The sequence below is a fragment of the Hemitrygon akajei genome, chromosome 16, assembly GCF_048418815.1.
Source record: "Hemitrygon akajei chromosome 16, sHemAka1.3, whole genome shotgun sequence".
Lineage (NCBI taxonomy): Eukaryota > Metazoa > Chordata > Chondrichthyes > Myliobatiformes > Dasyatidae > Hemitrygon > Hemitrygon akajei.
In genome coordinates this window covers 17,941,636-17,954,972 of record NC_133139.1, presented here as the reverse complement: position 1 = coordinate 17,954,972, position 13,337 = coordinate 17,941,636, and the positions used below count along the sequence as shown (strand labels likewise).

At 38.3% G+C, this 13,337-nt stretch overlaps 1 protein-coding gene across 1 annotated transcript in view; it reads right to left on the bottom strand.

Moving 5' to 3' along the window:
* LOC140739788 (guanine nucleotide-binding protein G(q) subunit alpha) overlaps positions 1 to 13,337 on the bottom strand; it is a 123,398-nt gene that overhangs the window by 15,301 nt on the left and 94,760 nt on the right. Inside the window, exons 3-4 of the mRNA XM_073068312.1 lie at positions 6,841 to 6,995; positions 857 to 985 (exon numbers count right to left, since the gene is read on the bottom strand). Coding sequence (XP_072924413.1) covers positions 857 to 985; positions 6,841 to 6,995 — 284 coding nt within the window. The remainder of the gene's footprint in view (positions 1 to 856; positions 986 to 6,840; positions 6,996 to 13,337) is intronic.

Here is a 13,337-nt window from a genome sequence, read left to right as displayed (position 1 = left end):
GGAAGTGTGCAGGGGAGTTAGTGTTCAAAATTTTTTGGAAGGCAGAGGTGATGTAGTGATGTGCATATATTTAAAAATGTATCATTTTACCACGATGCTGATAATCACCATTTACAAAAAGGTTATTTAATACTATGGTTTCTAATGTTTTAGCTCTTCCTAAAAATATATTTATGCATTTTATGCTGTAAGTAATTTGCATTTTATATTATAGAAAGGATTGGTTATTTTAAAAATTTTGAGTGTGGATTCAAAAGGACAGCAGAAAGATTCAAAATCTGGTTTAAGGTCCTGCATATTTTTTTCTTTCAAGTACTATTTAAATAGGGGTCAAAGGATTATCTATTCTGACATTTACAAAATAACTTTAAAATGCCGTCAACCTATTTTCATTGAAGAGGAACATAAAAGATGGCAGATTAATGATACCACCTTTACCTGACAAGAAAACATTTCTGAGAAACAAAATGTAGACTGAAAGCTAATACCTGAAGAACATTAAAGTCAAAGGGAATTTCAAATAGTAACTGTTTTGGTAAAGAAAAAGATGTGGTGCAAGTTCACTTAGTCCCTGTGTTCAGTACCTGTCAACCTACCAGTTTGACAAATGATGTCTTGCAGAGATAGACCAAAAATACTATCAAATGACCTAATTTTAATTTGCCCTACTTATTTGAACTACAAGTTTTACAGCAATATTTCCAAACTGCTACAAATAAAAACTTTATTATTAAAGATGACTTAGTTTATAAATCGTCCTTGAATTTAAAAATATTTAGATATGGATTTGAACTAGCTTTAGTTCAAAAATAACCATATTACATTAAAATCACAATATTTTTTAGAAACTACCAACCTGAATATGATGCTTTGCAAGTCAAAGGGGTATTCAATGATCCCTGTTGTTGGTATTCGAACTCTAAGAACATCCTGTTGGGTTGGGAGATAGGCAGGATCAGATATACGATCCAAATCACTAAGGTAACTGCAAAGAGAGAGAAAAACACATGTAAAATAAATTAAAACACAAGGTTGCTCCAAAATGCTTCCCTCAGCAGCTGCCTTTATCACTAATAAATATGGTGACAAAACTAACTTCCCTGTGACTACCCCACCTCTCAATTGTACAGCTAACATCCAGATTACACTCAGACCCCACTTATTGAGGATGCATTCCTTGGAGGTGGTAAGTGCTATGTAAATCAGCTCTATGCAGGGTCAGCATACATTACATAAATGGACAGGTGTGCCCGATAAATTTAAAAAAAACCCTAGATGTATATTATTTTATGTATACACAGTAACTTATGGAATAACAAACACACTAATAGGCCTAACCTGTATATCAGTGAGCAGCAACACATCGCAGCAGGAGCAAAGAGAAGCTCCTCTCTTTACCTTATTGTTTTGCTTCCAGTCAGGGTCATTATTGATGAACTGATCCATGATTTGTGTGATTTGGGTGATGCTAGTGCTTAGGAAATTTGTGGTGAGGGTTCTTGTGGTGTTTCCACTTCTCCATCTGTGTCGTCATTGCTCAGGATGCTCTGCCGATTCTTGAAGTTCTTTGTTATTAAGGCAGACACCTTAATTCTTCAACATCACTATTATTAATATCCTCTAATCCCGCTACACTGACCAGTTCAACGATGTTTTGAATGACTGGATCTACCTGAAATCCTAGATTTCATTGCATGTTTCTGGCCATATCTTCTTCCACACTCCATTTATGCAGTTTGAAGTTACTCTTCCTAGGCTGCTCTAAGATTATCCATGGCTTTTAAGACGTTGTAGTTTTCCCAAAATTGTCTGATGGATTGTTTGCCTTTACCTTTTGTTTCCTCTACAAGTTGCGTGAATGTGCTAATGTAGTAGGTTTAAAATTTGATCATTACTCCTTGATCCATTGGAGTAATGGTGTTGGGTGGAAACCACTTCTACAAGAACGCAGGTACCAAACGTATCAAGATTCTCAGGGTGACCTCCGGCATTATCAAGTACCAACAAAGGTCAAGATCACGTTCCTCACAATACCGCTTCATTGCTAGACAAAAACGTGAAACAAACCAATTTTGGAAAACATCAATCTTCACCCAGGCTTTGTTTGATTTCAAAATCACTGGTAGACTTGACTTTAAAATGCCTTTCATTGCTTGTAATATTTCAGAGTGATACTTTAGCATTGCCTCCTAGCAAGAGAGTTAACCAGCCCTTTGCAGCCTTGAACCCAGATGCACGTTTCTCTTATCGGGAGATGGAAGTACAAGAAGGTATTCTTTTTCAAAATAGGCCTGATGCATCCACATTGAAGACAAGCTTGGGGAAAAAATTCGTCCTTTTCGATTACAGCCTTCAGTGTCGGAAGAAAATCCTGGGCTGCCTTGCTGTCTGCACTAGCCGCTTCACCAGAGATAGCGTAAGCTATGGAGGTTACTGCACCGTTTAAATCTACCAAACCAACCTCGCTGGCTGTGAATGTCACCGACATACCTTCTTCTTGAATATGATTGAAGATGCTTTTTGCCTTTTCCATTACTATCAACTGGCGTTGGGGCATGTTACGTTGTGTTTGGTCACCATCCATATACATAGTCTATTTTCCATTTTTTCAAGCATATGCCTCTTTGAACAAGTAGCCTTCGTTGATGATAACTTTGAGGTCATCACTGCAGAAGTTTTTATCTTATATGCATTTTTTAAAATAATTTTTCTGATTGTCGATGAAGCCAATTTCAAAGAGGCACCAATATCAACCTGACACTCACCAGCTTCCAAATGCCACATCACTTACAGTTTCACATCCATGCTAATGCTTTTCCCAGACATCTTAGATGTACTGTGCTCACTGCAAGTTACAGGCTGTTTTCCAGACAGTATGGGTGAAAAAAATTTGCGAAGGAGCAAGAACATTTACACACACAGGGAAGGCAGAGCGTGAACTAATACGTGATTGGCTGTGAGTGGCTCAGAGTGCATATAAAGTGCTCTCATTGGCTGACTGAATGTTTACTTAATGGCAGCCGATCTTGAGAAGTTTTAAATGTTGTTTAGAATGAATTCTTGTAATTATCAAAAATTTCAATAAAGAATTGAATAACCACATTATAATGAATAAGCGTTATGTGGGGTAGCATTATGCAGAGTCTGAGTATACATTTAACTGACCCTCAGGACTGTTAACCTACATACATGTTTAACAGCAACCATATTTGCCAACTCCATCACAGCTGGTTGTTACCTTGAAGGTATTATGTTAAATAAATTGAGAAGCTCTAAAGGACATTTTATCTAACTTTTCATAATCTCAAATACAATTTTCACTAAATCCTCATCCTCCTCTGGCTGTCCGTCAGAATTGAGGATGACTTGCTACCACTTCATTCATGAGAAGTTGAAGATACCTGCACGAATTATTTTAATATGGAATAACTATTGCATAATAGCTGACACAAGATTTTTAAGAATGTGAGGTCTTGGTTCAATGGCTACACTCAGCCAAGCAGAATAATTTCAAATTATTGCTCTAAATTACTCTGAATGAGAAAGAACTGATACAAAAATAAATTCTACACTGACAATACTTCAGAGCAGATGGGCGAAAGGTGAGTTCCCTTAACATACACCGCTTCTACTAAGAATACAAAATCCAATTACATGATATATGCAATAATAATGGTACAATATAAGTATAATCTATTTCACACTGACTTTCCCTTCTAATGCAGGAATCCAAAGGCTACTTAAAAGCAGTAGCAATCACAATGACTACAAATTTTGAACATTAGAGAAACTCAAATTAGCAGGAAATGGGAAATTAGCAGCAGTGAGTGGAACAGAACATAGGAAACCAGGAACTGGATGAATGGGAATTGCAACACATGTAGCTAAGTCAGAAATAAAGACTTTCATTTCCAAACAAGAGAAAATCTGCAGATGCCGGAAATCCAAGCAACACACACAAAATGCTAGAGGAACTCTGCAGGCCAGGCAGGATCTACAGAAAAGAGTAAACAGTCAACGTTTTGGGCCAAGGCTCCTTCACCAGAAGTTTAGAAAAAAAGATGTGAGGTCAGAGTAAGAAGGTGGGGGGAGGGGAGGAAGAAATACAAGGTAGAAGGTGATAGGTGAAACGGGGGGGGGGGGGGGGGTAGAGGAGTGAAGTAAAGAGCTGAGAAAGCCAATTGGTGCAAGAGTTGAAGGGCTGGAGAAGGGGGAAATATAATAGGGGAGAACAGAAGGCCATGGAAGAAAGAGAAGGTGAAGAAGCACCAAACAGGTGATGGGCAGGTAAGGAGATAAGGTAAGAAGGGAAATAGTAATGGGGAATGGCGGTGGGGGAGGAGATGCCCATTACTGGAAGTTTGAGAAATCGATGTTCTTGCCATCAGGTTGGAGACTACCCAGACAGAATACAAGGTCCTACTCCTCCAACCTGAGTGTGGCCTCATCATGGCAGTAGAGGAGGCCATGGACTGACATGTCAGAATGGGAAGTAGAATAAAAATGGGTGGCCACTGGAAGATCCCGCTTTTACTGCCAGATGGAGCAAAGGTGCTTGGCGAAGTTGGCTCCCAATCTATGTTGGGATATACAGGAGTCTACATCAGGAACACCTCCAACAGACTCACAAGCCTCCTGTACAACACCGGTGAGACTGGGAGACTGCTTCACCGAGCACCAACTCTCCGTTTGGCGGAAAAAGCAGGATCTTCCAGTGGCCACCCATTCCCATTCTGTCATGTCAGTCCATGGCCTCTTCTACTGCCACAGTGAGGCACAACACCTTATATTCTATCTGGGCAGCATCCAACCCGATGGCATGAACATTGATTTCTCAAACTTCCAGTAATGCCCCCCTCCTCAACATTCCCCACCTCATCTCCTTACCTGCCGGTCACCTCCATCTGGTGCTCCACCCCTTCCCTTTCTTCCATGCCTTCTGTCCTCTCCCATCAGATTCCCCCTTCTCTAGCCCTTTATCTCTTTCACCAATTGAATTCACAGCTCTTCATTTCACCCTTTTCCCTCTCCAGTTTTACTTATCATTTACTACCTTGTATTTCTTACTCTGACTTCCCATCTTTTTTTTCTCCAGTTCTGATGAAGGGTCTAGGCCCGAAACATCTTCTTACTCTGGTACTACCTGGCCTGCTAAGTTCCTTCAGTATTTTGTGTATGCTGCAAAGACTTCCATTTAGCTGGATAGCAAAGATTATGCAAGTTGCATTGTATTGTTACTGCCTCAATATTTTCCAAAATCAGAAGACCAAATTACTGACTAAATGGAGACATCTTAGGAGGGAGAATTCAAAGCATTTACTTTCACACAGAGCTCAAAATACCTCTTGTAGCAACAGAAGTATTCAGAATGAATCTCATTGCTCTTTAAAGGCATTGAGTAAATGCTATCTCCAGATTAGACAAGCATAACTCAACAAATCAGATTTTAACCAGGTATCAAAAGGAACACTAAATTCTCCAACCATAATGTTGCAATAATTATTCACTCACCTTCTTTTAAATGAATATTACTGCTATTGGAAGTAGATACCTTTTATTACTTTTTTTAAAAACTTTTTTTATTGTTTTCAAATAGTTACAGAATAAATGTGTATGAAAAAAAGGTGTTACCCAGCCCCCCTCCCCTTAACCCCTCCCCCCTAACATCCCTATTAAAAAAAAATAAGAAAGAAAAAAAAAGGAATGCCTGGATATTGGAGGGTCCCCACATGCTCCATGGAGTTCGTAATAACTTTAGTATATATATTTATTTCTTTCCCCAAGTAACCAATTATTTCATCTTCGGAGCACCTATATATTTAATCCTATCTTTTGTAAATAAGGGCGCCAAATTTTCAAAAATGTTTCATATTTATCTCTTAAATTATAAGTAATTTTTTCAAGTGGAATACAGCCATAAATTTCGTTCTTCCAACGATCTATACTTAGATATGTATCCGATTTCCAAGTCACTGCAATAGCTTTTTTGGCTACTGCCAATGCAATTTTTATAAATTCTTTCTGATATTTATTCAATTTGGATATGTTTTGAGATTGATTCCATCACATTTGAAATCTTCTGAGTGACTTCTGAATTTAAATCACCATGTATGCAGAAGTGAACCAAAATATTCCAAGTGAACCAAAAGCAGCCCAACTTAACAGAAAGGAACCTGATTATGGATACTACAACTGTGTGATCACTGTTATTACTACCTGACGGATGGGAGCTAGAAGCAACTAATTTGTGATGATTATACAGGTGAATCATTGAAGTACGCATGCATAATTACTATTTAAGTTCAGCTGGCATTAATGAAACTCCAACTGAAGCAGGTTCCTCAGGAAGTAGGAATTTGAGGGAAAATGGAGTAACGCAACTTCTAAACGTCAGCTTTAGATACAAGTTTGGGTACTTGTGTGCCTCAACATTCATGACAAGAATTAAAAATTTAGAATGCCACCAATTATTATTAATGGTTACAGTCTTCATTCTTAAGTACATTTTGAAGATAAAATCAAATTATAGTATTTAAGTTTTATTTGAAGTCTAAGAGAGTCTGGCAGCAATATCCAATTCCTGACAATTGAAAGTATGTTTTGAACTAATCTAAGTTTGTAAAACTCCACATCATGCTGGATTTCACTATTTGGCAAATTTATGATTCATAGCAAACATTAGTTTGTTTTAAAATGACACAAAAATTAACCAACACATTTGCAAATATAAAGTTACATTATACATACACCTCTCTAAAAAGATGCTCCTTTATAGGTTAAATTCAGAGGATCACATATCCTGGTTTTATCCAAGATGGTCCAAACAAGTCACGTACTTACTATTTAGCAGAGTCTGACAATTGATATTCCCGTCTTCGGTCATAGCACTCTTGTATTCCTGGATCATTCCACAGAGTCTTTATTGCACTTACGTATGGACTACCAAATGATGCTACTTTCTCTACATCAACCTCTCGAATCAATTGTGCATTGGCCTAAAAATCAAATAAAACAGTTTTACAATTTGGTTTTTCCACCAAGATTACACAGAATTGTCATTTTATTTCAAGAGACAGAAAACATTAATTACACTTTACCTGCACCCATATTAATTTCTATAAATAGGACAAGTTAAAACTTGCTCATTTGAGACTAATCAAACCAGATACTCACCACCTAAACACACACCTCCCTCTTGACTCCATGGCTAGACACTACAGAGGCCATTCCAACCTTCTGCAAATGTTACCAAGGTAAAACCCAACTCTGGTTCTGTACTTCCTTTAACTATTCATATTATTTCCACATACAACTCTTCAATATGATTTTGATTAAATTATTGCCCAAATATATGTGCCTTCATGATTGAATTCTGGATCATGAATCTCAGTCACCTTCAGACTAATACACTGGATAGGGGTAATCTTTTACAATTCTGCTCTAAGGTTTACCTACCACACTAATGATTAACGTAAACGCAAGTTACTCATTTGGGCCTTCATTCAATTAATTCTTGATTGAACTGTACCTCAATGCCATTTACTGAAAGTATTAAGCAGATTCAACTTGAATAAATTTAAAACTCAAATTTTACTGCAGTTGACTGATCCTACTTTAAATTAGGTCAGTACACAATTCCGGAAGGTCAACGTTAACAATATATACTAATGTAATAAAATTAGTTAAATTAACTGGGGTTAAATTCACTACCTCTTTATCAGTCACAATTTCATCCTGAATTTCAAAACTGATTATTGTCACTAGTAAGCAGGTAAAAATATAGTCAATACAGAAACAGTCATGTTTCTGGACTAGTAAGGCAGAAGCTTCTGATTGTTGCAAAATGTAAATTCTGCTTAAAAGATAACTGGAAATTTAAAAAGTTGGCACAAAATTGCTTTTAAAATCCAGCTTGGTTACTGATTTTCTTGAGGTAGCATTAACTTGTTTATACATGACTCGACACCTACAAAGTAGGCAATGTTTCACTGCCCTCTGAGGAAGCCTAGTAACTTGGCAGCCTTATGAGTGATGCCCACATTCAGGAATCAAATAATAAAAATCATGAATGAATACTAGCCCCCATTCCAAAATGAATGAAGACCAAAACTGATTTTGTAGGGAAGTATCAATACCTAACTGCATTTAACACCATTTTCCAAATCAAGACTCAACAAAAGAACATTTTAATTCAGAAATTAAACTAAGCTGACTACATTAATATAGATGTTCAAGGCAGTACATACGGTAGTTCCATTTTAAACCTACTGGATACAAGCTCCTCTGAAAACTGTCTGCATGAGTGAGCACTTTTTAAAGTAAATAAGCTTGACCAAAGCAAAATACAAACAACTGGTGGCTTGCAACTTCACCTGTATAACAAGCCATATAATAAATGCAACAAAAAAACTAACCACTTTTGACCAAAAATAGTTCCACAGGATTCCTCAGTAGCTTGCTATTCTGGCATGCTCCAGCACCAGGTGGTGCCGCCACACATTTCTTTCCACCTAACTACTGACAAGTATCATTTCCTTAACTGGCAAGAATGTTTTGATAGCACTCATCTAAAAAGGAAAAAGCAGAGAAAAGCAGAGGCATGGGGTACTGGGAAGAGAAGAAAAATAAAATCCTGTAGGCTGTCCATGATGTGGATGTTATTGACTGCAAAGTATTTACTGTCCCTCCCTAAATGCCCCTGAACTGAGAGTAATTACCTTGGAGGGTAATTAAGAGGCAACAATTTGGTGGGTTCTATGCCAGAATAGCAAATTTCCTTCTCAAAACAACATGTGAATCAAACTGGTTTTGGTTTTAATCGTGATTTGCTTAGTTTTTTCCAAATTTAAACCTCCTGGCTGTTATGATAAAATAAAAGATAATAATATAATCTTATTTTATTTATTACTATTTTAGTTTTTTCTCTGCTAGGTTATGTATTGCATTGAACTGCTGCTGCTAGTCAACAAATTTCACATCACATGCCGGTGATAATAAACCTGATTCTGAATGTTGTATACTTATATCAAATCTCATTTTCCTATTCTTCAGGGATAAAGACCTAATCTATTCAATGGGTCCCCAAGATCCATCAATATTCATAAAACATAGAACAGTACAGCACATTACAGACCTTTTGGCCCACAATGTTGTGCCGACCTTCAAACCCTGCCTCCCATATAACCCCCCCACCTTAAATTCCTCCATATACTTGTCTAGTAGTCTCTTAAACTTCACTAGTGTGTCTGCCTCCACCACTGACTCAGGCAGTGCATTCCACGCACCAACCACTCTGAGTGAAAAACCTTCCTCTAATATCCCCCTTGAACTTCCCTCCCCTTAACTTAAAGCCATGCCCTCTTGTACTGAGCAGTGGTGCCCTGGGGAAGAGGCGCTGGCTGTCCACTCTGTCTATTCGTCTTAATATCTTGTACACCTCTATCATGTCTCCTCTCATCCTCCTTCTTTCCAAAGAGTAAAGCTGATCATAATCCATACTCTCTAAATTAGACAGCATCCTGGTAAATCTCCTCTGTACCCTTTCCAATGCTTCCACATCCTTCCTATAGTGAGGCGACCAGAACTGGCCTAACTAGAGTTTTATAGAGCTGCATCATTAAACTCTCTTAAACTCTATCCCTCGACTGTAATTTTTTTTCACTCTTCAAATCATTTTGATATCTTTGCTGTAGATAGATGACTAGAACGGCACACAATACTCCAAATATGGCCTTGCCAACATCTGATACATCTTCAACATAATATCCCAGCTCCTGTACTCATTACTGTACTTTGATTTAAATTCAAAGTTCAAAGTAAGTTTATTGTCAAAGTACATATATGACAGCATAAACAATGCTGAGATTCATTTCTTTGTGGATATACTCAATAAATCCAATAACCATAACAGAATCAACAAAAGACCTAGAACATGAGATGAAGAGTCCTTGAAAGCGAGTCCATAGGTTGTGGGAACATTTCAGTGATGGGACAAGTGAAGTTAACCCTTTTGATTCAAGACACTGATGACTGAGGGGTAATAACATTTCCTAAGCTTGGTGGTGCAGGTCCTGAGGCTCCTGTACCTTCTTCCTGATGGCATCACTGAGAAGAAAGCATGACCAGGGTGGTGAGGTCCCTGATGATGAATGTTGTTTTCCTGCGACAATGCACTCTGTAGATGTGCTCTGTAGTGGAGAAGGCTTTATCTGAGATGGACTGGCCCTAATCCACTACTGTTTGTGGTATTTTCCATTCAAGGGCATTGATGTTTCCATACCAGGCTGGAATGCAGCCAATCAATATATTCTCCACCACGCATATATAGAAGTTTGCTCTCAAGTTTCAGATGCATGTCATGTGAATCTTCACCAACTCTTAAGGAAATAGAGAGGCTTCTTTCATAATTGTGCTTATGTGCTAGGCCTAGGACAGGTCCCCTGAAATGATAGCACCAAGGAATTTAAAGTTGCTGACGCTCTCCATCCTCCAATGAGGGCTGGGTCATGGACCTCCAGTTTCCACTCCTGGTCAAAAATCAGCTCCTGTCTTGCTGACATTGAGTACAAGGCACCACTCAGCTAGATATTCAATCTCCCTCCTATATGCCGATTTGTCACTACCTTTCATTCGGCATATGACAGTGGTGTCGTCAGCAAACTTCAATATGGCAATGGAGCTGTACTTAGCCACACAGTCATAAAGGTAAAGCAAGTAGAGCATGGGGGCCAAACACACAAACTTGAGCTGCACCTGTGCCAATGGAGACTGTGGAGTAGATGATGTTGTCAATCTGAACTGACCAGGGTCTATGAGAAAATTGAGGATCCAATTGCACAAGGTATTAAAACTAAGGTCCTGAAGCTTATTGATTAGTTTTGAGGGGGTGATAACATTGAATAGTGAACTGCAGTTAATAAAGAGCATCCTGATATATGCATATTTGCTGCCTAGATGTTCCTGGATTGGGTGAAGAAACAATGAAAGAGCAACTGTCGTGGACCTGTTGCAGGGTAACCAAATTGGAGCAGATTCAAACTGTTTTTCAGGTAGGAGTTGATGTATTTCATCATTAACCTCTCAAGAAACTTCATCACTGTGGATGCAAGTGCTGTAAGACAATAGTCATTGAGACAGGTTACTATATTCTTTTAGGCACCAGTACAAGTGAAACTTGCTTGAAGAAGGTGGGTACCTCAAACTACAGAAGCGAGAGGTTAAAGATCTCAGTGAACACTCTAGCCAGTTGATCAGCATAGGGCTTTAGTACTTGACCAGGTACCCCATCTAGGATGGATATTGCCAAAAGCTCCCTTTATAACTATCTACCACTCACTAGGAACTATGGATCTACATTTCCAGATCCCTCTGTTCTACCACAATCTCCCCAAAGTGCAACACCACACACTTGTCTGCATTAAATTCCATCTTCCAGTTTTCAGCCCATTTCTCCAGCTGGTCCAGGACCAGAAACTTTGATAATCATTCTCACAGTCTACTACATCCCCAATCTTGATGGCATCTGCAAATTTCATGATCTAGTTTATCCCACATTATCAATTCAGATTGTTGATATAGATGACAAACAACAACAGACCCAGCATCAATCCTTATGGTACACCACTAGTTACTGGTCTCCAGAAAGAGAGGTAACCATCTATTACCATTCTCTGGCTTCTCCTGCAAAGCCAATATTGAACCCGAATTACTATCTCATCCTGAATGCCAAGCGAATGAACAAGTTGACCAATCTTCCACACAGTATATTGTCAAAAGCCTTGTTAAAGGCTCTGTAGGCAACATTCACCATCTTTCCTTCTACTTTCCTGGTTAACTTCCTTGAAAAAAAACTCCAAGATTGGTTGGACATGACTGACCAGACAAAAAGCCATGTTGACTATCCTTAATCAGTCGCTGTCTATTCAATGTTGTTGTCTTACTGGTCCACTGGCCTAGGACCAATCCCAGTCCCTGGAATGTGTGGTGTCTGCATGGTCTTCTTAAGAACACTGAATTTCTACGGAAGATGTTACAGGGAGACAATTGGGGAAATGGGATTCACAGTGTTGTTCCCAGAGCTCACAAGCTTAACCAAGGAGGGCATTATTATGATTATGATTATTATGTTATGAGAAATCAAGTTTGCATTCAACTCCTTGTGTAAAATAAATCACCTTAAGAATTATAACAGGTGCGTTAATATTAATCAATCATAAGCGGGCGGGGAAGACATTTGATTGCATGAACAAATTTTAGAGCCATATAACAAATTAGCGAGGTAATTCAGAGCTTGGGAGTTGGCAGCTGTAAGCATAGCTTCCAAAGGCAAGCAATTAAAATCAGTAATGCACAAAGGGCTAAAATCAAAAAAGTGCAGATACCTCAAGAGGCTTTCAAGTCCAAGGGTAATCATAGAAATAGCAATGGATACGTCAATGGAGAAATCTGAGGATGAGGGATTAAATTTTTAAAAAACTGGAATTTTGTAGAATGTAGCTGGATGAATGTTTCAACAACGGGAAAGAAATATCATAGGGAAGACTAAGCTTCAACAGCTCCTAAGAGGCTTTGAACTTGGAGTTTACATGGCAAAAATGAATAATGACCCAAAAGACAAGGGAGACGGCATTTAAGGTTGAAATGTCAGTCCTCGCCAGTCCCCAGGTAGTCACTGATCTCCATTCAATGTTCCCACTATCTGGGCTACTGACCTTACACACTAACTGTTAATGCTGTAAGAAAAAATAACAACATGGTAAATAGTTTTAAAACTAAAGATGCATTTTACTACTTGCTGAGTAACATCAGGAATTCAGACAAAACTTTTTAGCATTTCCAAAAATTCACCTTTAAATTGAAACAAGTGTCAACATTCCAAAATTTACAGTTGAACTATTTTCCAATAATCACATGCCACGCTTTCATCATTACCAAAACCCACCTGTTGCGAGACTTTAAAATGGTGAATTGCCACAGCAAATTAGGATAGGAATTTAAGAGTTACTGTGAGGACAGTCATGCAAAGAAAAAAAAAACAGATAAACTACAAAGGGGAAAAAAATGAAATTCATTCATTGTTTACTTTGGAATTCTGCACGACCTTTTAACCATACCACTTGAAAACGGCAATTTTTTGCTAGAGTTTGTCAGCACCTCTCAGCATATACCATCATGTTTGAAACTTCTGCACAAACATGCCAGTCCCAAACCTGCTGGCCTAGTTCATCTGACAATTTTCCTACTTTACTTGGACTCCAGTCGTAAAGCAAGACTCGCCAGAATTTTCTATAATTTATAATGAGGAATTTACGTGCAGAGCCCTCTATTGTGAGAATTGG